Below are 23446 nucleotides of genomic sequence, written 5' to 3'. Positions count from 1 at the left end.
CAGTGTGGCATTGGAGAGCCGTCAGGTGCTCGTCCCTATCTTGTCTTCCTCTCCTCCCCGCACAAGAGGGGACACAGCACTGCCAGAGTCCTCTTCACTTAGGAGGGGTCATGTGATGACCCTTTGCCACTGAATCCTGAGCAGAAGCATTTTTGTCACGGCCATCTGTATCGAAGGCACACCGGGGTCGGGGGTTAGTCCTCAAGCCATGACAACACAGACACAGACCACTGTGTTTCCTCCCCCAGGGTCTTAAGTCCTGCACCTTTGACCCTTAGATGTGAGATGCCAGACTCTGTGCCTTTAAGGCCCTGGGCAGGGTTGGAGGTGTTCCAGAGAGAGGCTGCCCCACAGGGAGCTGGCGGAGGGCATTTCCCTCAAGCAACCCGCACCCTTAGGTCCCTGAGCTGCACCCATCCGTCCCCGCGGGGCTGTGCTGAGTCTCTGTCAGGAGGGCAGCCGCCAGCTGCCGAACGGCCCCGTTGGGGTCGGGGGCGTCCCCGTGGGGCCCAGCCCCGAGTCCCCCTCAGGGGTGACCCTGCTGCCCACAGCGCCCACTCTCTCCAGAACCTGGCCTCGGTCTGCACAGCCTGGCGTTTGCCCTGCCTGTCCCCCGACTAGGAGCCGCTTAGGCCCCGGTCCTGATGACCTCGTGCATGTATGTTTATCTGAAAGTCCCAGAGAAGCATCCCCCCCCGACCAATATCATGGTTCGGGTGGAGCTGGCAGGACGTGATGTAGGCACTCGGCGAGTCTCCTCGTGGTTGGTAAGTGATAATCATTGCCGCGTGGATGTGGGGCGAATCTCTGTGCTTCCGACTTACTTTGAAATCATTCCCTACGTAATGCCCAAATGTTTGAGTACGCTGATGGCCTTCTGAATGTGACCGTGAGGTTTTGGTTTTTGAGCCTGAGTGCGAGAGGCACAGGCGTGTCCTGTCAGCCACCCGCAGAGCCGGCTAGGACTCTGGTGTCCCCGATCAGGGTGTTTGAGCAGAGGGACAGGCTGTAGCAGATGGCAGGGGTGGTCCCCAGGACGCTCCCCCAGGCCCCAGCCACCCGCAGACCCGCATGAGGGTTTGGAAAGGAGCCAGGCAGGAGAGGGCTTTGGGGTCCCGGTGATGCAGGCTGTGAAGAGGGTCAGCCGCCCCAGAGAGGTGGAAGGAACAGCACCCACCAGATCCCATCTGACCTGCCCTGGGCTGGCCGGGGGAGGCAGGTGGGAGCAGATGCGGCTGCCGGTGAGCTGCAGCCCTGGACCCCAGCAGGAAATGGGTGCTCTTGGGACAACGGGTGCTCCAGGAGCAGAGCCCCGTGGGGACCTCCCGGGGGAAAGCAGGGATTCCTAGTGCCCGTTCGTGCAGTGAACTGACTGATGGGGGGCAGTGCTAGCCCAGGGACGGCCGTGGCAGGCAGCGCAGCAGCGGCCGGGACACGCCAAGAGCGCCCCAGGGACATTCAGGGAGGCACTTTTCAGGGGGGCAGCAGCGCCCTCCCCAGTAGACTCTGGACGAGCACACACCACCCCGGCACACAGCCAGTCCTGAGCAGGGCGGCGCAGGGCACACGGGAGCTGCTGCCCATCAGCGGGAAGCTCTGACGTTCTCTGCGTGCGCTGAGCCTGCCCCCTGAGGGGCTGGTGTGAGTTGTCTCAGCCGTGGCCCTGTTTCCCGAGAAGCCCCCATTCCCCAGCCCCAGCTAACGTCTGCTCTGAGCTCCAGCCTCCTTGGCAAAGGGCTGACCTCCCGCCTGGCTCTCGCCTACCCTCCTCTGTGGCAAATATCGCCGGCTGCTGCTTTAGGGGCCTTTGTGAGCAAGTGCGGGGCCCGGGCCTGTGCCTGTCCGTGGTCCCTGAGCTGGGGCTGGGCACAGGGATAGGGCTGGGTTGGTGGCGGGATGCAGGGTGTGAAGCCAAGTGACATTCACAAGACAGCAGCAGGGTGTAAAGCCACGTGTGAGCAAGCATCCAGGAGGAGGGGCATCCGCAGGGCCCTGAAGGGCACAGACACTCACGCCCCGTGGGAATGCGGAGAGCCCTCCAGCCCGGCGGTCCCCGTGCTTTGAATGCAGGCTTGCCGCCTGCCTGACAGCCAGTGTGCCCGGGGAAGTGAGCCTGCAGGAGAACGTGGGGCCACCACGCCGCTGGGACAGAAGGGAGCAGAGTGGGCAGTGGAAGGAGAGAGCAGGGCCCAAGCCTGAGCATAGGAGCCGCCTTCAGAGGGCCGTGCCTCGGACCCCCACGTCCGGGACCCTTCTCCATCCTCACGCCCTCAGTCCTAGACCCTCACCCTCCTCCCTGGCCCTCGTGTCCATTTCACGAGAGATGGTGACCTGATGGGGCTGGGGAGGCCACGTGGGCAGAATCCAGTGTCAGGCTCTCATGGGCACTAATGCCTGGCTTCCCTGTGTTTTCTCCATTATGTGGCCTGAGGCGTCAGGTAGTAGGACCCCGTGGAGGACAGCTGAATCCCCCTTGACTGTTGGGGAGACAGGTCAGGCCAGTGCGGGGATGGGTCTTTGCACGCATATGATGCTTAGCTTGAATAAGAGTCCTTCTAGTGACAAGCTGATCAAATCATGGAGACTCCCTATGCCTCGATTTCTCCATCTGTGAAATGGGCCTCCTAATAGTACCAGGCAAAAGCATTGGTGTGGGTTTCCCCATGATGTGACCTGCTTGTAAAAAGCCTGTGCAAATGAAGTGGTCGGTGGCTGTAGCTCTTGTTACTGAGTGTGTAAGAAAGATGCGCCCTCCCCCATGTTGTGAGGATTCCCGACCAGTGCACGTCTTGGGATCCCCGCGTACGTGGATTAGCGCAGTTTTTCTTTTCTCGTGAACATTTGTTGTCAGAATGCTTGGGCTCGCCTTCCTCATCTTCTCGCTTGTCCCCGTTCAAGATGAGGCGGTTGATCTGAGGTGTCACCTCCATTGGAACACGGGTGTTTGCAGCTTTAGGTCCCAAGTGCCTCTTTGGCCGCGTGCCGTAAGTCCTGGGGCCTTTGGTATGTGTTTTCTTCATTTCAAAGTATTTTCTAGTTTCCCTTGTGATGTCTTGTACGTTCCCTGGGCTATTGTTATGGACTGAACTGCGTCCCCCCAAAATTTGCATGTTGAAGCCCCAATGCCCTAGAACCTCAGAATGTCACTGTGGCTGGAGTTAGTGGTTCTTAGGTTGAAATGAGGCCATTAGGATGAGGTCTAATCCAAGATGGCTGGTGCCCTTGAGGGAAGAGCGGATCAGCACACGCAAGGAGAGAAGGCAGGGGCTGGGGGTGCGTGCACAGAGGGTGACCACGTGAGGGGCGGTAAGAGCACGGCCACCTGCAACCAAGGAGACTGGCCGCAGTACAAGCCACCCCTGCTGGACCCTCCCTCTCGGCCTCCTGGTCGGAACCACCGTGAGAATCTGTGTCTGCTGTTTCAGCCCCTCATCCTGTGCTGTGGGATTTGGCATCGTCCCAGACTAATGTGATTATTTGGGGACGCACGGCTCAATTTCCCTCTCTTTGCAGATTTCCCACATTTCCTTCTGTTATTGAGGTCTAATTTCACTCTATTTTGGCCAGAGGACATACTTTGTATGATTTCAGCCCTTTTGTTTGTATCCCCTTAAGTTTACTGAGGGATGCTGTGTGGCCTGACGCGTGGAGTACCCTGGAGAACGTTCTAGGTACGCTTGACGAGCACGTGTCTACTCTGTTCTTGGGGCTAATAGTCTACACATGTCATGAGACCTAGTCTTTGTACAGTGCTGTTCAAATCTGTGATTCCCTTACTGCGGTGCTGTCTGGTCGCTGTACCCATAATGAAAGCAGGCTATGTTAGTCTGCTTAGAGCTGCCATAGCAAAGTCCCACAGAGGAGGTGGCTAAAACTACAGAAATGTACTGGGTCCCAGTCCTGGTGGCTAGAAGTCCAACCTCAACTTGCTGGAAAGTGCAGTTTCAGGTGAGGGAAGGCGTCTCTTCCTGGCTCGCAGACAGCTGGTTTTCTCTTGGTCCCTCACTTGGCTGCTTCTCTGAACAGGTTGTGGGGGAGAAGGGAGGCAGGGAGAGAGAGTGGGGGGGGAGAGAAATGGAGGGAGAGAGAGGGAGGGAAGTTGGGAGGGTGGAAGAGAGGCTGAGGGAGGGAGGGAGATCTTCGGTGTCTCTTCCTCTTTGCCAAAGGACACCGCTCTTGTCGGACTAGGGTCCCACCCTTGTGACCTCATTTAACCTTACTGACTTCCCCAAGGGTGCTATCTCCAAATACATGCACCTTGGGATTAGCACTGCAACAGGTGGACTTAATGGTTGGGGTGGGAGCTGGGGGATCCATTTGAATCCATCACAGGGGGGACCGAAGTCTCCCACTTCTACTGTAGACCGGTTTCTTCCGTCCCTTCTGTCCATTTTTGCATCGTTCATTTAGGGCGCTGTTGTTGGGCTGCTCAAGAGACCCCCCTGACGTGCACTAGCTGTTGCATTGTGACAGACGGGAGCGGCAGATGGGACCACCCCTCACCCGGGCAGACCCGGGGCTCCTCTGGCTGCTGGTGCTTGGATCATTCCTGGTACCTTGGGTCTACTTCCCCTCCTCCCCCAACCCACCTATTTTTTCTTTTCTGTGTTTCTGGCCACCCCACAAGTCTTGGGGGATCTTAGATCCCCGACCAGGGATTGAACCCGGGCCACCGCAGTGAAAGCATAGAGTCCTAACCCCTGGAACTCCAGGCAATTCCCGCTCCCCGTCCCCTCCTTAGCAGTGTTTGGGAGGGGATGTCGCCCTATCGCTGTGACAGCCACAGAGTCCTGGCCAGGTCCCCCAGCCCATCCCCCACACGTGGAGGCAGCAACTGTGAGCTGGGGGTGCGCCCTGGCCTTCAGTGCTCTGTACACATCACTGGGCGCTGACCACAAGGACTCGCGGTATAAGCGCGACACCCCAGCCCCCAGAGGGTGGTGGAGCATGGCGCCCTTGAAGTGTTTAGCTCGAAAGGCAAGGAAAAGAGAACCAGGAAAATGTCTCCAGACGCAGGACCCGCAGTGAAAAGCAAACCTCAATCCTGCTGTCCAGACACCAGAGAGCACCCCCAAACTGAACACCCGCAGGCCCCTGCCAGGGACCGTCACCTCCACACCTGTGCGTCTCAGGACAGTAAGGGCTCTTTTCAGGCCTCTGACCAGGGGAGGCCTGAGCTCTTCTCATCTGTCAAATCGAGACCCTGCTGGACACGATGCCCCCGCAACTGTGAAGCCGCGGGTGCCAGGGCCTTCCTTGTGCTTGTCCAGCCCTTCAAGGGTCTTTCTAGTGGGTGGACACAGGGCGTCTGAGGGGCTTCTCCAGGTGTCTGCTAGGTGCTCGCACTGTGCCGGGGGTGGGCTGTCACCTGTCATCGTTTCCTGCTGAGGGGACTCAACTGCTCAGCCACGCCCAGGACGGAGGCGCCAAACACGTGTTGGGTGGAACATCGCTCTCATGTCCCCGTGCTCTTTACTGCCCTGCAAGGTTCTGGCCGCGTTACCACCTCCGTGTGTCTGCAGGGTCTGCCTGGTCAGGGTCCTCTGTGGGCCTGCCTGGAGGGGCCGGGTATTCCAGGAAAGAGCGGGAGCCCACGCAGCGATGGCAGAAGTGGCTCAGCGGCCGATGGATCAAGGTCAGGGAGGCGGCAGGCCTGGCGGCCACCTCAGGCATCCAGGGTGCCCAAGAGGCAGCAGCGCGGCCCCCGGGAGCTGCGCGGGGGGGGGGGAAGGCTGAGGGCTTGGGGGGGTGCGGCGGCCAGGCCCGGCACGGGCCAGGGAGGACTCATCTGGGCGGGAGGCCAGGCGCAGCAGAGCCAGGGGACCTCGGCTGGCTGGGCCACCCCTGCCAGGACAGGGACTAGAGGGACCAGAACCTGCACGTTGGGATCCGGCGCTGGGGGCTCGGCTGCTGTCTGAGGAGGGGCCGGAGCGACAGAGTCAGTCCTGGCCAGGGCGGAGGCATGGTCGAGTTGCGGGTAGCTCGGGGTCCCCTGGATGTGCTCAGGATACGGTGGGAGGCCGTCCTGCGGCTCCGCGGCGCTGGGCGCCGGGAGGTGCCCCGGGGCTGCCGGCTCGCCGTCCACCTGCCCGGATGCTGGTTTAGTGTGCACTCTCGGCTTCATCCTCACCAGGAGGTGCGGGCATTCTCTCTGAAACAGGGGACTGTGGTAGAAGTGTAACTGAGGTCGCAGTTGAGAGAGAAAAGGAAACCCCAAGTCACAAAAGAGTTGCTCGCAAGCAGCAGCCGCCTGGCTGGGCCCCTGGGCGCCCTCCCCCAGCCGACCCAAGGCCTCTTTGGAGAAAGTGGGACCCGGTCCCAGCAGGACGCTGTGCCCCAGCTTTGACATCCCCGAGACTCGCTCACTCACCATCACCTTTCGCCCTTGGAAAATGACTGAAAATGGCCCCTTAGTATGAGTACAAGGCCCACGAAAGGGGACTTGGCGTTTGCAGGTACGAGACTGCAACAAGGTTCGGTAGCTTTCTAAGGAAGTGTCCGAATAGCCCCCTGGCCAGCACCTCCAGGGGCCAGACCGGGGACGCTGACTGCTTCCCAGGAAAGGACCTGCGCCCCCACTCAAGTGATGCTCTGGAGCTATGGGAGTCAAGGGGGCACACAGACCTCCCCCCTCCCCCCGGCGGGCCACTGTCCCCGAGCAGGAGGACGGGAAGGGCCAGCGTTGCAGCAGTGTCCTCTTGTCCCCCGCTGTGACTGCGTGTCAGGCACGAGCGGCACTGCCCACGTGTCAGGAGTACAGGATGACGCCTTGCCCGCGTGTGCTGTGAAATGATCACCACAGGGGGTCCAGTTCACACGCATCACCTCACACAGACACAGCAAAGGGAAAAGGAGGAGGGAGAGAAGTGACGTCCTTGTGCTGAGAACGCTTCGGGTCCCCCCATAACAACGTCCCAACACAGCGCGCGGCACTGCCAGCTCCGGCCGTCACGCTGGTGCCCAAGTACCACCTTTAAAGGAAGCTCTCCCGACACGCCTGCCGCCGTCCCAGGCGGCCCCGGGGTTGGCACCCGCCCCCCACCCCCGGGCCCAGCGGCTCAGCCCCTGGAGAGGGCTCCTCCCCCGCCATCCCCCGCCCTCCTTACCTCGCTCAGGACGTGGGCGGGCCGCTCCTTCGTGGACAGGTTGGTCACGCAGAGGGACGTGTGCATGTCCTGGCACACTTTGCCGAATCCATAGCGGTTAAGCTGGCCGATGAAGCTCTCCACACGTTCTGTCTTGAACACCTTGTCTAGGCCGTCCCTGTCCAAAACCTCCTTTTGAAACAGCGGCCTGTTGACGCCTATGCAAGTCCCGTCTTCATTCCACCCAATGGATGCAAAGCGACTGCTGTGGACGATCGTCCACAGCTTCCTGGGAAAGGGGTGGAAGAGCAGGCTGCCTTCCCACACGGCCTCGCAGGCGGTGCGAGGCCTTTTCAACAAAGGCTCTTCCGTCAAATCCTGGAAAGCGGCTTCTCCAGGCAGCAGCCTGAGGTCGGGGTGCCCCGCGGGCACGGGCTGGTCCAGGGCGAGGGACTGGGGGGTGCAGCTCCCTGAGCCGAGGGCCGGAGCCGCTGTGTCGGGAGGAAGAGGCGCCTCGCCGAAGCCGGGCGCCCTGCCCGCGGCGGGGCCCTTCTCGTCCGCAGCCATGCGGAGCGCGGCGTGCCCCTCCGCCACGTAAACGGGACAGTGCAGCGCGGCCGGCAGCACCCTGGGCTCACACTCCCGCTCAGCCCCTCACAGAAGTGCTCCGGTTGCTCGGGGGTGACAGCACAGCCCAGCCAGGAAGTGACATCATAAAGGGCAGGCCCGTCAGCATGTCAGCCTCCTGCTTCACGCCCGTCATCACAGGGGGCACGAAGACACTCGTGCACGGGTGCAGAGCCACAGGCCGCGCGCTCGTGCAAACCGGCCACGGCCTTCTGGTCCCGGAGCCCCCGGGCCAGGCAGACGTGCACGGACCCACGTGTGACCCACGAGGTCAGAAGTCCTCCTGTGTGTCCCCTGGCCTTCCGGGCCGTGCACAGCACCCATGATTTCAAGCACGAGCATCGCCCGAGACGCGGCCCACGGTCAAGGGCGCTAAAACTTTACAATTCACCCATGAACTGGAAGAAAAACCCTCACGATGCCTGGGTCTGCAAAGTGCCTACCTTACCCTCTCCCTGGAGAGGTGTCCCATGGGTGCTGAGCAGGAATCGGACTCTGGACCCCCGCCCTCACCCGCAGCAGCCCTTTCCCTCCATTGCCCACAGCAGAGGCCAGACTTAGATGAAACGTTCAGGGAAATTTATTAAACAGAAACATTGACTGAAACCATTGAACACAGGGCATAACAACACACAGAGGAACTTCTAACGGCCACCGGAGCTCACGGGTCCCGGCCCCACCCAGGGTCCTCAAAAAGGTGCCTCCGCTACACCCCACCCGGCGGCCCTCCATCCCCCCCCAGTCTCCTTTCCTGAGGGCCCCGCGGGTGGCCTCTCGCCAGGAAGATGGGCGTCGGCCATGCCCGCTCCCCCCAGGGCAGACCCTCCATTTCTGGCCCACATGCCCGGGGCCTGGCCCTGCCCTATGGCGGGCACAGGACAGTCCCACAGCAGGGCGCATGCCACCGAGCCGGGGACGTGGAGTCCCGAGGAACAACGGGGTGGCCCAGCAGAACACAAGCCCTGGGGGGCCTCCCGCAGACCTCCTGCAGCCCCGGTCAAGGTCTTCCTTCCCAAGGTCCCAGGTGGGATCCCAGGTCCTGGGGTGGGCGCTGGCTGTGACCTCGTCCATCCCGTCCTTCCCGCCGGCTCCTGGGACTGGGCTCGGGGTCTCCACGCCGCGCAGGGGTTGGGGGAACTGCTCAGAGGAGAACACATGCACATTTCCACAACAAGAAGCAGCGCTGGGCCTGAATCTATGCCCAGAAAGCACACGTTGAGCTCACGACACTGGCCCACAGAGACCAGAACCTTGGCTGGCTCGCGGCGCACCTCAGGGCTCTGCGAGGGGACGATGGCTAGGGTGTGTGTTTTGGGGGGAGGGGAGCGGGGGCTGGGGGTTTCCTTGACACCTGGGTCCTTCTGGGGCCTACAGGGACACATTTGGGCTTGCCAGTACAGGGAGCAACCTGCCCCAGGGGATGATGAATAGGGGTCCCCTCTCAGGAGGGAGGCCCAGGCACCTGGAGTGGCCCCTAATATGGGGCCAGTAGGCTGCCAGGCCTGGCCTCCCCCTGCCTCCAAGCCTGGCAGCCCCACGGCCTGCTGAGCCTAGTGGCCCGAGGTGGACCCCGGGGGGCTCATCTCTGCAGCCCCGTCCTCATTTCCCGGCTCTTCTGGGATGGGCTTGAGCCCCTCCTCGGGGGTCTCCTCGGCCTCCTGGCCTCCTGCCTGGGCGAGGCCCTCTGGCTCCCAGCCAGGACCTCCTGGGGCCACCGGGGAAGCACTGCCCATCCGGCCAGGCATGGGGACCCCGGGGGCATCTGAGGGTCCTGCCTGACCTAGGCCCGCAGGGGCGGCAGCACTTCCATCTTCCTGAGTGGCCGCGGACGCCTTGCTGGTCTCCCCAGGGCCAGGGGCTGCCCTGGCGGCACCATGGTCTTCAGGGGCTGCCCCGGCGGCACCATGGTCTTCAGGGGCCGCCTCGCCAGCCTTGGCAGTGCCGGCAACTGCCGCACTGGCCTCCTCACGTGCCGGGTGGTCCTCGGCGCTCCCTTCCTTGGAACGGGCGGCCTGGGCGGTGGTATCTTCACCATGTGCAGTGGTGCCTGCGGTGATGGCCTCATGGGCCGGGGCGGCCTGGGCGGCTGCTGCCAGGACTGCAACGTCCACACGGGCCTCTTCCTGCCCTGGGAAGTGCTCCCTGCTAGCCGGGTCGGCGTCCCAGGCCTCGGTCTTCTGGATGAGCCGCAGCATCCCCGCAAAGCCGGGAGGCCTCCTCATCAGCCGCCTCCTCCTCAGTGTGTCCCGGAGCGTGTCGTTCAGCCGGGCCCGCGTCAGCACCTGCCGGGCGCGCGCCTGGTCCGCCATGGCCGGGTGGATGGCCCCCTTCTCCAGGGCCGACTGCAGCAGGCCTTCCAGGCGCATCACGTACGCAGAGAGAGTCTCCTGGGGCCGCTGGGCACAGGTCACGAACTTCAGCCGAGCACTCCCCCGGGGGTCCTTGTTCCCAAACACCTGCACCAGCGCGGCCAGGCAGTCCTGGGCAGCCAGCTCGGGATCTTCCGCCAGGAGGCCGCGCAGGAGGTCCAGCGCGGGGCCGCGCAAGCTCTCCACCAGCCTCCTCCTCCTCTCCCTCTCAGACACGTGGCGCCACAGGTGCAGCGTGTGGCTGGCCTGCTCCAGCCAGCTCTCAGAGGACCCTTCCCCGTGGCCCGGCTCTTCCATCCCAGAGAAGGTTCCCAGCTCCTGGTAGCCCATGCTGTCCAGCACGGGCTGCAAGGCCTGCCTCCACTGCTGGGTCCCGGGCCCTGCCTCACCCATGGCGCCTGCCGCTGTCACAACTGCTTCCTCAGGCGCAGCCATTGCCCCGCCCGTGGGTCCTGCCACACTCAGAAGTCCTGCCACGCCTGCAACATTTCTGTAACCTGCAGCTCCTTCCTCATCTGACTCAGCTCCTGCTTCACCTTCAGCTCCTGCTTCACCTGCAGCTCCTTCCGCACCTGCAGCTCCTTCCTCATCTGACTCAGCTCCTGCTTGACCCTCAGCTCCTTCCGGACCTGCAGCTCCTTCCTCACCTTCAGCTCCCTCCTCACCTGCAGCTCCCTCCTCACCTAAGGCTTCCTCCTCACCTGTGTCTCCCTCCATACCTGCGACTCCCGCCTCCCCTGCAGCTTCCTCCTCCCCTGCAGTTCCTGAGTGACCTGCAGTTCCTGCCTCACCTGCAGCTCCCTCCTCACCTGCAGCTCCCTCCTCACCTGCAGCTCCCTTCTCACCTGCACCTCCCTCCTCACCTTCAGCTCCCTCCTCACCTGAAGCTCCCGCCTCACCTTCAGCTCCCTCCTCACCTTCAGCTCCCTCCTCACCTTCAGCTCCCTCCTCACCTGCAGCTCCCTCCTCACCTTCAGCTCCCTCCTCACCTGCACCTCCCTCCTCACCTTCAGCTCCTGCTTGACCCTCAGCTCCTTCCGGACCTGCAGCTCCTTCCTCACCTTCAGCTCCCTCCTCACCTGCACCTCCCTTCTCACCTTCAGCTCCCTCCTCACCTGCAGCTCCCTTCTCACCTTCAGCTCCCTCCTCACCTAAGGCTTCCTCCTCACCTGTGTCTCCCTCCATACCTGCGACTCCCGCCTCCCCTGCAGCTTCCTCCTCCCCTGCAGCTTCCTCCTCCCCTGCAGTTCCTGCCTCACCCGCCCTGCCAACCACTGCTTGTCCCTGGGGCTGCGCAGGGAAATTGGGTCTATCCTGTGAATCAGCATCAGGGGCCTGGGGCAGGCAGACCACAGTCCAGGGCCCTCCCTTGCCTGGTATTTGGCGGGGGAGCAAGCTTCGATTTAAACACTCAGCAAACTCGACCAGGGCAACACTCGACCCCAGCTCCTTTCTGTAGACCTTGCCCAGCACTCGGTATCTGCCCAGGGAACGCAGGGCAGCCTGCACAGCCTCCTGGAATTCCTGGTCTTTGCAGTCATCTGGGATTCCCAGGATGAGCAGAGATCGCTGAGCGTTCACGCCCATCGACCTGCACCAGTCCCGCAATACCGCCAGAGCCATCGCCATCTCCGAGGACCTGAGGGTGGCGGGAAGCGATCAAGCAGGAGTGCACAGGCTGTTGGAAGTGTGGGAACCGGCCTGTGGGTGCAAAGAGGAGAGAATCATGTTTGTGCCACACAGCCCACCCTAGTGCCCCTCACAGCAGCAGCCTGGAGCACCTCCCTGCCCTGTTTGGTTTGTTTGACTTTAGGACACTTTTTTTATAAATTACAGTTATTTACAAGATAGAAGGCTAGGGACTTCCCTGGTGGCGCAGTGGTTAAGAATCCACCGGCCAGTGCAGGGGACACAGGTTCGATCCCTGGTCCGGGAAGATCCCACAAGCCGCGGAGCAACTAACCCCACGCGCCGCAACCACTGACCCAGCGCTCTAGAGCCCACGAGCCACAACTACTGAAGCCCACATGCCTGGAGCCCGTGCTCTGCAACAAGAGAAGCCACCGTAATGAGAGGCCTGCGCACCGCAACGAAGAGTAGCCCCCGCTCGCTGCACCTAGAGAAAGCCCGCGCGCAGCAACAAAGACCCAACGCAGCCAAAAGTAAAAATAAAATTTGAAAATAATAACAAAAGAGCACTTGTTGCGTACGACTCAAGAAACAATAATAAAATAAAATAAAATAATTTTTAAAAAAAGACAGATAGAAGGCCGTCACCTTTTCTACATTTCTGGCCTCAGTTTTAGGAAGCTGCCTTTTTTCCAAGGAATTTTTCAAGTCTTCCAATTTGTTAGCATAAACATTTCCATAATGTCCCATAATATTCCCCTATATCCTCTTTGTTAATGTACATCTGATCCGTAACGTTGGCCCTCTTTCATTCCTCATATTGGGGATCAGCGTTCTTTCTATGTTTCCGTGATTCATCGTTCTAGGACTTGCTCGGTTTCCTTGCTCTTTTGAAAGAAGCGCGTGGCTTTGCCCACCGTGTCCATAATTTGCTTTCTATCACTGATTTCCTCTCTTAGCTCTCTTATTACTTCATTTTATGTTTCCTTTGCTCTTCTTCTTCTAGCATCTCTCAATGGACTGTTAGCTCACTGATTTTATGTCCTGACTCTTTTCTAACAGAAGCATTTAGAGGAATACAGTTTCCTCCTGTTGCTTTTTGCTGCCTCCCACTAATTTTGGTAAGTTGTGCTTTTTTAGTATTCACTTGGAAATATTTTCTAAGTCCCTCTGTGATTTTTCTCTTTGATCCATGGGTTTCCCAATATTTGAAGATATATTATCATTAGTACCATCAAATAAAATTCCCCCGTGATGAGAAAACTTATCATGTAAACTTGCAATACTGCTAAATTTATGGAGACTGTTTTACAACTCTGGTATGGCGTGTCCGGGTGAATGTGCAAAGCACCCTCGTAAAGAATCTGTGTACTGTGTGTGGAGGCCAGGGCCTTGCCCTGCCCACCCACCTCTGCAATTCCTGTGCCACCCGGACAGAGGCGACCTGAAGCTCTCGATGCCTCATGCAGTGGGCCAGAGCCCCTCCCTGGACCCCCACAAATCCATCTGCCATGGCCAACAGCCTCCACCAGATCACAGCAGCCCCAGCGCCTCCCCCTCTCAGCTTCACTTACGCCCCCCCCCCCCCCCCCCGTGGCCAGGCGGCTCCTCCCCGACCCCTCGCACTACATCCCCTCCATACACCCTCCCCCACCCACCAGCTGGTGGCGCTCCGCTCTGGGCCCTGGAAGCCGGGCGCCCCGCCATGCGTAGAGGTCAGACTGCCTCTCTCACCTCCCCACACCGGGGAGTCCTCCCCCGAGCACACTCAGCGCCAGGGGCTCTCGCTTCTCGTACCCCAGACGCAGAGCCCACCCGTCTTGCCCCCGCCCACCCGGGAGCCGGAGCCCCCTAACTGCCACGAGCGTCCTCCCCCCCCCACCCCACGCCCCGCCCCGGCGGGAGCTCCCCTAACGCCTACCGCACCCGCGCCCGGGAGTCCTCCCCATCGACCCCCGCCTCAGCCTTCCTCCCGCCACACGCAGCAGCCGTTAGCCCTCCCCGCCCGTCCCGTCCTCCCCACCCCCGCAGCCAGTCGTCCTCTCCTCTGGCCCCCAAAGCCGGCCCCACCCGACCAGCAGGAAGCCCTCCGCTCAGGCCCCCCCCACGCTTAGCCATTAGCCCCACCCTCTGCACCCCGACTCCAGAACGCCCCCCACCAGCCACCCCGGAAGCCAGCGGTCCTCCCCTCTGACCCGCTCACTGGGGGACCCTTCCCTCAGCCCCCCTTCAGCCCGCTACCCTCCGCCGCCGCTCCCCCACTCCCAACCGAGCAGCCCGTAGCCCTCCCCCGACCTCCACTTCTTCCCGGGGCCCCCGGTACCTGCGGAGTCCAGCCCCCGGCAAAGCCCCCGCCTGTCTCCTGACTCGCTCTGACTCTGTGGCTGGCTCCGGAGTCCCGCTCACGACGGGCTGAAGAGCTCGTCTCAGCAGAGCAGCCAGGAACGGTGCCGCCGACTGTCCCAGGCACTCTGTGCGAACGCCACGTGGGCTTCCGGGTGCTCCCGGAAGCCCCAGGAAGATGAGGGAGAAAGTTCTAGACGTCTCTTTACCGAGAAACTGGTTGGATCAGAAGAGCACGTGAGGAGGCGCTCTGCTACGGAAGCAGCAGTAGCCATGCGCACTGAGGGCCTGAGGTCCCAAGGCTTGGCGCCTCCGGAAGCAAAAGACACGCCCATTGGCCTTCCACCAATAGGAAGGCCTCCTGCGAGGCTGCGGAGTTTGGGGAGCAAACTTGGCGATGCAGAGCCCGTTGTGGCAAGTACGTCCATTTGTCTTTACAGGTGGTTTTCTACTGTGATTGATAATGTCATAAACCTATTCTTATTTCTTTGGTTTGTTTTAATTTTTGAATTTTATTTTATGTATTTTTTTATACAGCAGGTTCTTATGAGTTACCCATTTTATACATATTAGTGTACATTTGTCAATCCCAATCTCCCAATTCATCACACCACCACACCCCTGCCCCCACCATTTTCTCACCTTGGTGCCCATATGTTTGTGCTCTACATCTGTGTCTCTAATTCTGCCCTGCAAACCAGTTCATCTGTTCCATTTTTCTAAGTTCCACATATATGCATTAATATACGATATTTGTTTCTCTCTTTCTGACTTCCCTCACTCTGTGTGACGGTTTCTAGATCCACCCACGTCTCTACAAATGATCCAATTTCAGTCCTTTTTATGGCTGAGTTATATTTCATTGTATATATGTACCACGTCTTCTTTATCCATTTGTCTGTCAATGGACACTTAGGTTTTTTCCATGTCCTGGCCCTTGTAAATAGTGCTGCAATGAACACTGGGGTATGTGTGTCTTTTTGAATTATGGTCTTTTCAGGGTATATGCCCAGTCGTGGGATTGCTGGGTTGTGTGCTAGCTCTATTTTTAGTTTTTTAAGGAAACCTCATACTGTTCTCCATAGTGGTTGTATCAATTTACATTCCCACCAACAGTGCAAGAGGGTTCCCTTTTCTCCACACCCTCTCCAGCATTTATTGTTTCTAGATTTTTTGATGATGGCCGTTCTGACTGGTGTGAGGTGATACCTCATTCCAGTTTTGTTTTGCAATTCTCTAATGATTAATGACGTTGAGCATTCTTTCAAGTGTTTGCTGGCAATCTGTATATCTTCTTTGGAGAAATGTCTATTTAGGTCTTCTGCCTATTTTTGGATTGGGGTGTTTTTTTTTTTTAATATTGAGCTGCATGGGCTGTTTATATATTTTGGAGATAAATCATATGTCCGTTGATTCATTTGCAAATATTTTCTCCCATTCTGAGGGTTGTCTTTTTGTCTTGTTTGTAGTTTCCTTTGCTTTGCAAATGCTTTTAAATTACCTTAGGTCCCATTTGTTTATTTTTGTTTTTATTTCCATTACTCTAAGAGGTGGATCAAAAAGATCTGCTGTGATTTATGTCAAAGTGTGTTCTTCCTATGTTTTCCTCTGAGAGTTTTATAGTGTCTGGTCTTACTTTTAGGTTTTTAATCCATTTTGAGTTTATTTTTGTGTATGGTGTTAGGGAGTGTTCTAATTTCATTCTTTTACATGTAGCTGTCCAGTTTTCCCAGCACCACTTATTGAAGAGGCTGTCTTTTCTCCATTGTATATCCTTGCCTCCTTTGTCATAGATTAGTTGACCATAGGTCATGGGTTTAGCTCTGGGCTTTCTATCCTGTTCCATTGATCTATATTTCTGTTTTTTTGCCAGTACCGTATTGTCTTGATAACTGTAGCTTTGCAGTATAGTGTGAAGTCAGGGAGTCTGATTCCTCCAGCTCCATTTTTTTCCCTCAAGACTGCTTTGGCTATTCAGGGTTTTCTGTTTCTCTGTACAAATTTTAAGATTTTTTGTTCTAGTTCTGTAAAAAATGCCATTGGTAATTTGATAGGGATTGCTTTGAATCTGTAGATTGCTTTGGGTAGTATAGTCATTTTTACAAAATTGATTCTTCCAATCCAGGAACATGGCATATCTCTCCATCTGTTTGTATCATCTTTAATTTCTTTCATCAGTGTCTTATACTTTTCTGCATACAGGTCTTTTGTCTCCCTAGGTAGGTTTATTCCTAGACTTTTTATTCTTTTTGTTGCAATGGTAAATGGGAGTGTTTCCTTCATTTCTCTTTCAGATTTTTCATCATTAGTGTATAGGAATGCCAGAGATTTCTGTGCATTAATTTTGTATCCTGCTACTTTACCAAGTTAATTGATTAGCTCTAGTAGTTTTCTGGTGGCATCTTTAGGATTCTCTATGTATAGTATCATGTCAGCTACAAACAGTGACAGTTTTACTTCTTCTTTTCCAATTTGGATTCCTTTTATTTCTTTTTCTTCTCTGATTGCCGTGGCTAGGACTTCCAAAACTATGTTGAATAACAGTGGTGAGAGTGGACTTCCTTGTCTTGCTCCTGATCTTCGAGGAAATGCCTTCAGTTTTTCTCCATTTAGAATGATGTTTGCTGTGGGTTTGTCGTATATGGCCTTTATTATGTTGAGGTAGGTTCCCTCTATGCCCACTTTCTGGAGATTTTTTTTTATCATAAATGGGTGTTGAATTTTGTCAAAAGCTTTTCCTGCCTCTATTGAGATGGTCATATGTTGTTTTTCTTCAATTTGTTAATATGGTGTATCACATCGATTGTTTTGCATATATTGAAGAATCCTTGCATCCCTGGGATAAATCCCACTTGATCATGGTGTATGACGCTTTTAATATGTTGTTGGATTCTGTTTGCTAGTATTTTGTTGAGGATTTTTACAACTATATTCATGAGTGATATTGGTCTGTACTTTTCTTTTTTTGTAGTATCTTTGTCTGGTTTTGGTATCAGGGTGATGGTGGCCTCATAGAATGAGTTTGGGAGTGTTCCTTTCTCTGCAATTTTTTTGGAAGAGTTTGAGAAGGATGGGTGTTAGCTCTTCTCTAAATGTTTGATAGAATTCACCTGTGAAGCCATCTGGTCCTGGACTTTTGCTTGTTGGAAGATTTTTAATCACAGTTTCAATTTCATTACTTGTGATTGGTCTGTTCATACTTTCTATTTCTTCCTGGTTCAGTCTTGGAAGGTTATACCTTTCTAAGAATTTGTCCATTTCTTCCAGGTTGTCCATTTTATTGGCATAGAGTTGCTTGTAGTAGTCTCTTAGGATGCTTTGCATTTCTGCAGTGTCTCTTGTAACTTCTCCTTTTTCATTTCTAATTTTATTGATTTGAGTCCTCTCCCTCTTTTTCTTGATGAGTCTGGCTAAAGGTTTATCAATTTTATCTTTTCAAAGAACCAGCTTTTAGTTTCATTGATCTTTTTATTTTATTTTAGTCTCTATTTCATTTATTTCTGCTCTGATCTTTCTGATTTCTTTCCTTCTACAAACTTTGGGTTTTTTTTTCTCTAGTTGCTTTAGGTGTAAGGTTAGGTTGTTTATTTGAGATTTTTCTTGTTTCCTGAGGTAAGATTATATTGCTGTAAATTTCCCTCTTAGAACTGCTTTTGCTGTGTCCCATAGGTTTTGGATTGTCATGTTTTTGTTGTCATTTTTCTCTAGGTATCTTTTGATTTCCTCTTTGACTTCTTCAGTGATCTCTTGGTTATTTAGTAACATATTGTTTAGCCTCCATGTGTTTGTGTTTTTTACTTTTTTTTCTCTGTAATTGATTTCTAATCTCATAGTGTTGTGGTCAGAAAAGATGCTTGATATGATTTCAATTTTCTTAAATTTACTGAGGCTTGATTTGTGACCCAAGCTGTGATCTATCCTGGAGAATGTTCCGTGCGCACTTGAGAAGAAAGTGTAATCTGCGGTTTTTGGATTGAATGTCCTATAAGTATCAATTAAATCTATCTGGTCTATTGTGTCATTTAAAGCTTGTGTTTCCGTATTAATTTCCTGTTTAGATGATCTGTCCATTGGTGTAAGTGAGGTATTAAAATCCCCCACTATTGCTAGTCCAGCTTTCTTTGGTTTCCATTTGCATGGAATATCTTTTTCCATCCCGTCACTTTCAGTCTGTATGTGTCCCTAGGTGTGAAGTGGGTCTCTTGTGGACAGCATATATATGGGTCTTGTTTTTGTATCCATTCAGCGAGCCTGTGTCTTTTGGTTGGAGCATTTAATCCATTCACGTTTAAGGTAATTATCGATATGTACGTTCCTATTACCATTTTCTTAATTGTTTTGGGTTTGTTTTTGTAGGTCCTTTTCTTCTCTTGTGTTTCCCACTTAGAGAAGTTCCTTTAGCATTCGTTGTAGAGCTGGTTTGGTGGTGCTGAATTGTCTTAGCTTTTGCTTGTCTGAAAAGCTTTTGATTTCTCCTTCGAATCTGAATGAGATCCTTGCCGGGTAGAGTAATCTTGGTTGTAGGTTCTTCCCTTTCATCACTTTAAATATGTTATGCCACTCCCTTCTGGCTTGTAGTGTTTCTGCTGAGAAATCAGCTGTTAACCATATGGGAGTTCTCTTGTATGTTATTTTTCGTTTTTCCCTTGCTGCTTTCAGTAATAAACTTTCTTTGTCTTTAATTTTTGCCAATTTGATTACTGTGTGTGTCGGCGTGTTTCTCCTTGGGTTTATCCTGCATGGGACTCTCTGCACTTCCTGGACTTGTGTGGCTGTTTCCCTTCCCATGTTAGGGAAGTTCTCGACTATAATCTCTTCAAGTGTTTTCTCGGGGCCTTTCTCTCTCTCTTCTCCTTCTGGGACCCCTATAATGCGAATGTTGTTGCGTTTAATGTTGTCCCAGAGGTCTCTTAGGCTGTCTTCATTTCTTTTCATTCTTTTTTCTTTATTCTGTTCCACAGCAGTGAATTCCACCATTCTGTCTTCCAGGTCACTTATCTGTTCTTCTGCCTCAGTTATTCTGCTATTGATTCCTTCTAGTGTGGTTTTCATCTCAGTTATTGTATTGTTCATCTCTGTTTGTTCTTTAATTCTTCTAGGTCTTTGTTAAACATTTCTTGCATCTTCTCGATCTTTGCCTCCATTCTTTTCCCGAGGTCCTGGATCATCTTCACTGTCATTATTCTGAATTCTTTTTCTGGAAGGTTGCCTATCTCCACTTCATTTAGTTGTTTTTCTGGGGTTTTATCTTGTTCCTTCATCTGGTACATAGCCCTCTGCCTTTTCATCTTGTCTGTCTTTCTGTGAATGTGGTTTTTGTCCCACAAGCTGCAGGACTGTAGTAGTTCTTGCTTCTGCTGTCTGCCCTCTGGTCAACATGTGAATTCATTCAGAGCCCTGAGCAGTGGGAGCTGCAGCCCTGACTCCAGCAGAGGCCTGAGGCCCAGTTGGTTCTCAGCAGGGAGTGTCAGGATGGGCACTGGGGGCTCCTGAGCACCTTTTATCAGCGTCTGTGGCCTCAGATTGAGGAGCAGTAACCTCGGGAGCTGGAGCAGTCCATTCACTGTGAAATTCCTCCTCATGTGTGGCCTCTTCTGCAGCCCCTGCCCTTCCTTTCCAATCTCTTCAGGATCTGTGGAGGTGATTTTCATAGGACACTACAACCAAATTGGAAATCTTGGGATTCCTAAAAGCCCCTTTGTCCAAATAAGATTTCCAAGGTCGGATTTATATAAAGCAAGACCAGAGCTCGATGGCTGTTACGAATATCCTCATACGTTTCTATACTGCCTAGGCCAATGGGACTGTTGTGCTCTAGTAAGTTTTTAACCCGTAGCAAATCAGAAGCTGCCAGCCATGCAGGGGAGCAGAGAGACCTACCTCCCTGCAAGACTCTGCATGAATTCTGCAAGCGTGCACTTCTAAGCCACCACCCTCCTCACACATCACCACCACCAGCAGCATTGGACTGTGGTGGGAGTGTGAAATAAGCTTTCATCGTCTTTAGCCACAGACATTTTCTGGTCATTGGCTACAGCAGTTAGCCTACCCTGATTAATATACATTAGAAACAAAAGAGCAGGTCTGTACGATTCGGATTTACCAGGAGAAATGGAGAATGGGCTGAAGAAGACTTAATGTAGTAACAGTGACAACAGGGAGCGTGTAGCATTGATCACCTGTAGCGTTCAACGCCCACTTTACAAACAGGGAAACAGAGTTTCAGCTCAATGAAGTGTCACCCAGTGTCCACAAATGTGTGGTCACTACCCAGGCCCCTGCAATTGTCATGTCTTCTCTGGTGCGTCACATTTGACGTTTCAAAATGAAAAGTTCTGTGACACTTCTTACACGTTATATCTGTTTGCTTTCAAGAGGGCTTTTGAATTTTTCAATTGAGACAAAATTCACAAAACATAAAATTATTCATTTTAAAGTCTACAGTGGAATTTAGTGCATTCACAGTGCTGTGCAACCACCACCCTATCTAGTTCTAGAACATTTTCATCACTCTAGAAGGAGACCCCGCCACTCCCCATTCGCCTTCCCTCAGCCCCTGGTAACCAGCAATCTGTTTTCTGTCTCTCTGGATTTGTCTATACTGGGACATTTCATGTAAATGGAAGCATATGTTATATAGGCCTTTGTGTCTTACTTCTTCAACCCAGTGTAACGATTTTGAGATTCATCCACGTTGCACACAGAAACAATTCATTCCTTCTTGCTCAGCAGTGCTCTGTGCTGTGAATGCAGTGCGTTACCCATTCATCTGCTGCCAGTTGGGGCTGTTATGAATAGAGCTGCTATGAACATTGTTCTACACATCTTTTTGTGAACATATGCTTTCATATGTGGAATTGTTGGATAATAGGGTAGACGTATAGTCAACTTTTTTTTAAATTTTTAAAATTTTATTTATTTATTTTTGGCTGTGTTGGGTCTTCATTTGCTACACGTGGGCTTTCTCTAGTTGTGGCAAGCAGGGGCTACTCTTCATTGTGGTGCATGGGCTTCTCACTGTGGTGGCTTCTCTTATTGCAGAGCACAGGATCTAGGCACACGGGCTTCAGTAGTTCCGGCACACAGACTCAGTAGTTGTGGCTCGCAGGCTCTAGAGCGCAGGCTCAGTAGTTGTGGCGCGCGGGCTTAGTTGCTCCTCAGCACGTGGGATCCTCCCGGACTGGGGCACGAACCCATGTGCCCTGCATCAGCAGGCGAACTTTCAACCACTGTGCCACCAGGGAAGCCCTGGTCAACTTTTAAAGAAGCTGTTTTCCAACATTGTTGTACCATTTTATGTTCCCACCAGGAGTGTGTGAGAGTTCTGGTTGCTCCACGTTCTTGCCAACACTTGGTATGGTCAGTCTTTGCAACTTTAGCCCCTTAAATTCAGGTGTCACTTGGTGACCCTAAGCTCCAGATTGTGTCAGCATAGCCCAGATTTTCTCAACCTGAACACCACTGACATTTTTGACCAGATGATTCTCTGTTGTAGGAGGCCGTCCTGTGCATTGCAGGATATTTAGCAGTGTCCCTGGTCTCTACACACTAGATGCCAGTAGCACCCCGGAGGGATTTCGTCTGACTGTCCTAACAAGGTATGCCAAACTTGGTGGCTGTAAACAACAGAAATTTATTCTCTCATGGTTCTGGAGTTGAGCAGTCTGAAATCAGTTTTCCTTGGGCAAAGCGTGTCAGCAGGGCTGTATCCCTGTGGAAGCTCTAGGGGACAATCTGTTCCTGGCCTCTTGCAGCTTCTAGGGGCTGCTGGCTTCCTTAGCCTGTGGCCTTGTCACGCCAGTCTTCAAGGGCAGCATCTTCCCCTCTCCCTCTGCTCGGTCTTCACGTGCCTGTTCCGTCTTCTGAGGATGCGTGTGATAGCACACGTGCTCAGGAGGAGCTGCTCTGTCCCTGCCATGTTACCCCATCTGACCCGTGCTGCCTCACCCCTCGTACCTCTTTCTCCACCTCAGACTTCTCCTCCAAGTTTCAGGCTGTTAGGTTCTAGCTCAGTTTGTCAAAGCCCATGCTCAGATGTGAACAAGAATATACTCTTCTGCAACAACAATAATGTCTGAGACCACTTGTATTGGAGAGGGTGGCCTTAACAGCTTTGGAAGATTTGGGGGCCATTTTGGTTGACTGACCATGATTTTGTCTTTGTAAGAGCATTTTCCACAGTGGTGCATTTGCCTCCACGGCTGTAGGAGATGGACAGAGAGGAGTCCTTGACCAAGGGAGGGACAAGAGAGGAGAGTCAGCCGTGTCACAAGCCAGGACGGTGCTGCTGCCTTGCAGAGGGCGAGGAGGCTGGGCGCTGGAGAGAAGGGGAGATGGAGGGAATAGCCTTATAAATTAACATCTTCTTATTTAGGAATCCCTTCAAGAATGTGTTTAAGAGTATAGTCATGGGGGCTTCCCTGGTGGCGCAGTGGTTGAGAGTCCGCCTGCCAATGCAGGGGACAAGTGTTTGTGCCCCGGTCCGGGAAGATCCCACATGCCACGGAGCGGGTGGGCCTGTGAGCCATGACCGCTGAGCCTGCGTGTCCGGAGCGTGCGCTCCGCAACGGGAGAGGCCACAACAGTGAGAGGCCTGCATACTGCAAAAAAAAAAAAAAAAAAGAGTATAGTCATGGGACTTCCCTGGTGGTCCAGTGGTTGAGAATCTGCCTTTCAATGCAGGGGATGTGGGTTCGAGCTCTGGTCGGGAAACAGATCCCACACGACGCGTAGCAACTAAGCCCGTGGGCTGCAACTACTGAGCTTGTGCGCCTCAACTAGAGAGACTGTGTGCTGCAAACTACAGAGCCCATGTGCTCTGGAGCCCTGGAGCCCACGTGCCACAACTAGAGAGTAGCCCGCGTGCCACAACAAAGATCCCGCGTGCCACAACTAAGCCCCGACACAGCGAAATAAATAATAAATAAATTTTTAAAAAATCATAAAATTTTTAAAAAGAGTATAGTCAAACATTCTTATAAATATATATTAATGAAGAATCTACGTGTTGACTTCGTACTTGTGAAGAACATATTCATGAATTTACACTTGGACGTGGTTAGTATCTTAAATGTCCTTGCAGCTCCATCCTTCATGTAAATGGGGAATCTGCTTTCGGGGTGGACACCCCACCATCTCCCTGTCTTTGTGGGTGGTAGCCTCAGCCACATTGTCAGACCAATCTCTTCTCAACAGGGAACAAGGCAGAGACTGATGGAATAGTCCTTGAAATACCATCACGAACTGGCTCTTAATTAATTGGCTTCAGCAAATGCGTGTTCAGCTTCTCAGCTGCCTGGGGGCCATCTCCACGTGGTGCCATTCAAGTCCCTGAAGTAGGACCTAGTTGACCCGCTCACCTCCCATTCCCTGTCGGTGCCTGTGCTTCTCTGC

General features: G+C 54.0%; 2 protein-coding genes across 6 annotated transcripts in view; one reads left to right on the top strand and one right to left on the bottom strand.

Moving 5' to 3' along the window:
• The window catches only part of LOC125962965 (paraneoplastic antigen Ma6F-like), a 43277-nt gene extending 32642 nt beyond the window's left edge, over nt 1–10635 (bottom strand). For 3 of the 5 annotated variants that reach the window (XM_049704551.1, XM_049704554.1, XM_049704555.1), the window contains exon 1: nt 10579–10635. Coding sequence is in view for 2 of the 5 variants with exons in the window: in XM_049704553.1 (XP_049560510.1) it covers nt 9718–10516 (799 nt within the window). In the remaining 3 variants the exon portion in view is untranslated. Of the gene's footprint in view, nt 1–9717 lie in introns of all 5 variants that reach the window. The other 2 variants (XM_049704553.1, XM_049704552.1) reach the window with 1 other exon arrangement.
• TEX28 (testis expressed 28) overlaps nt 1–23446 on the top strand; it is a 66867-nt gene that overhangs the window by 40922 nt on the left and 2499 nt on the right.

The sequence above is a fragment of the Orcinus orca genome, chromosome X, assembly GCF_937001465.1.
Source record: "Orcinus orca chromosome X, mOrcOrc1.1, whole genome shotgun sequence".
NCBI lineage: Eukaryota > Metazoa > Chordata > Mammalia > Artiodactyla > Delphinidae > Orcinus > Orcinus orca.
The sequence above is the reverse complement of the archived record's forward strand: the minus strand, read 5'-3'. Positions and strand labels throughout refer to the sequence as shown.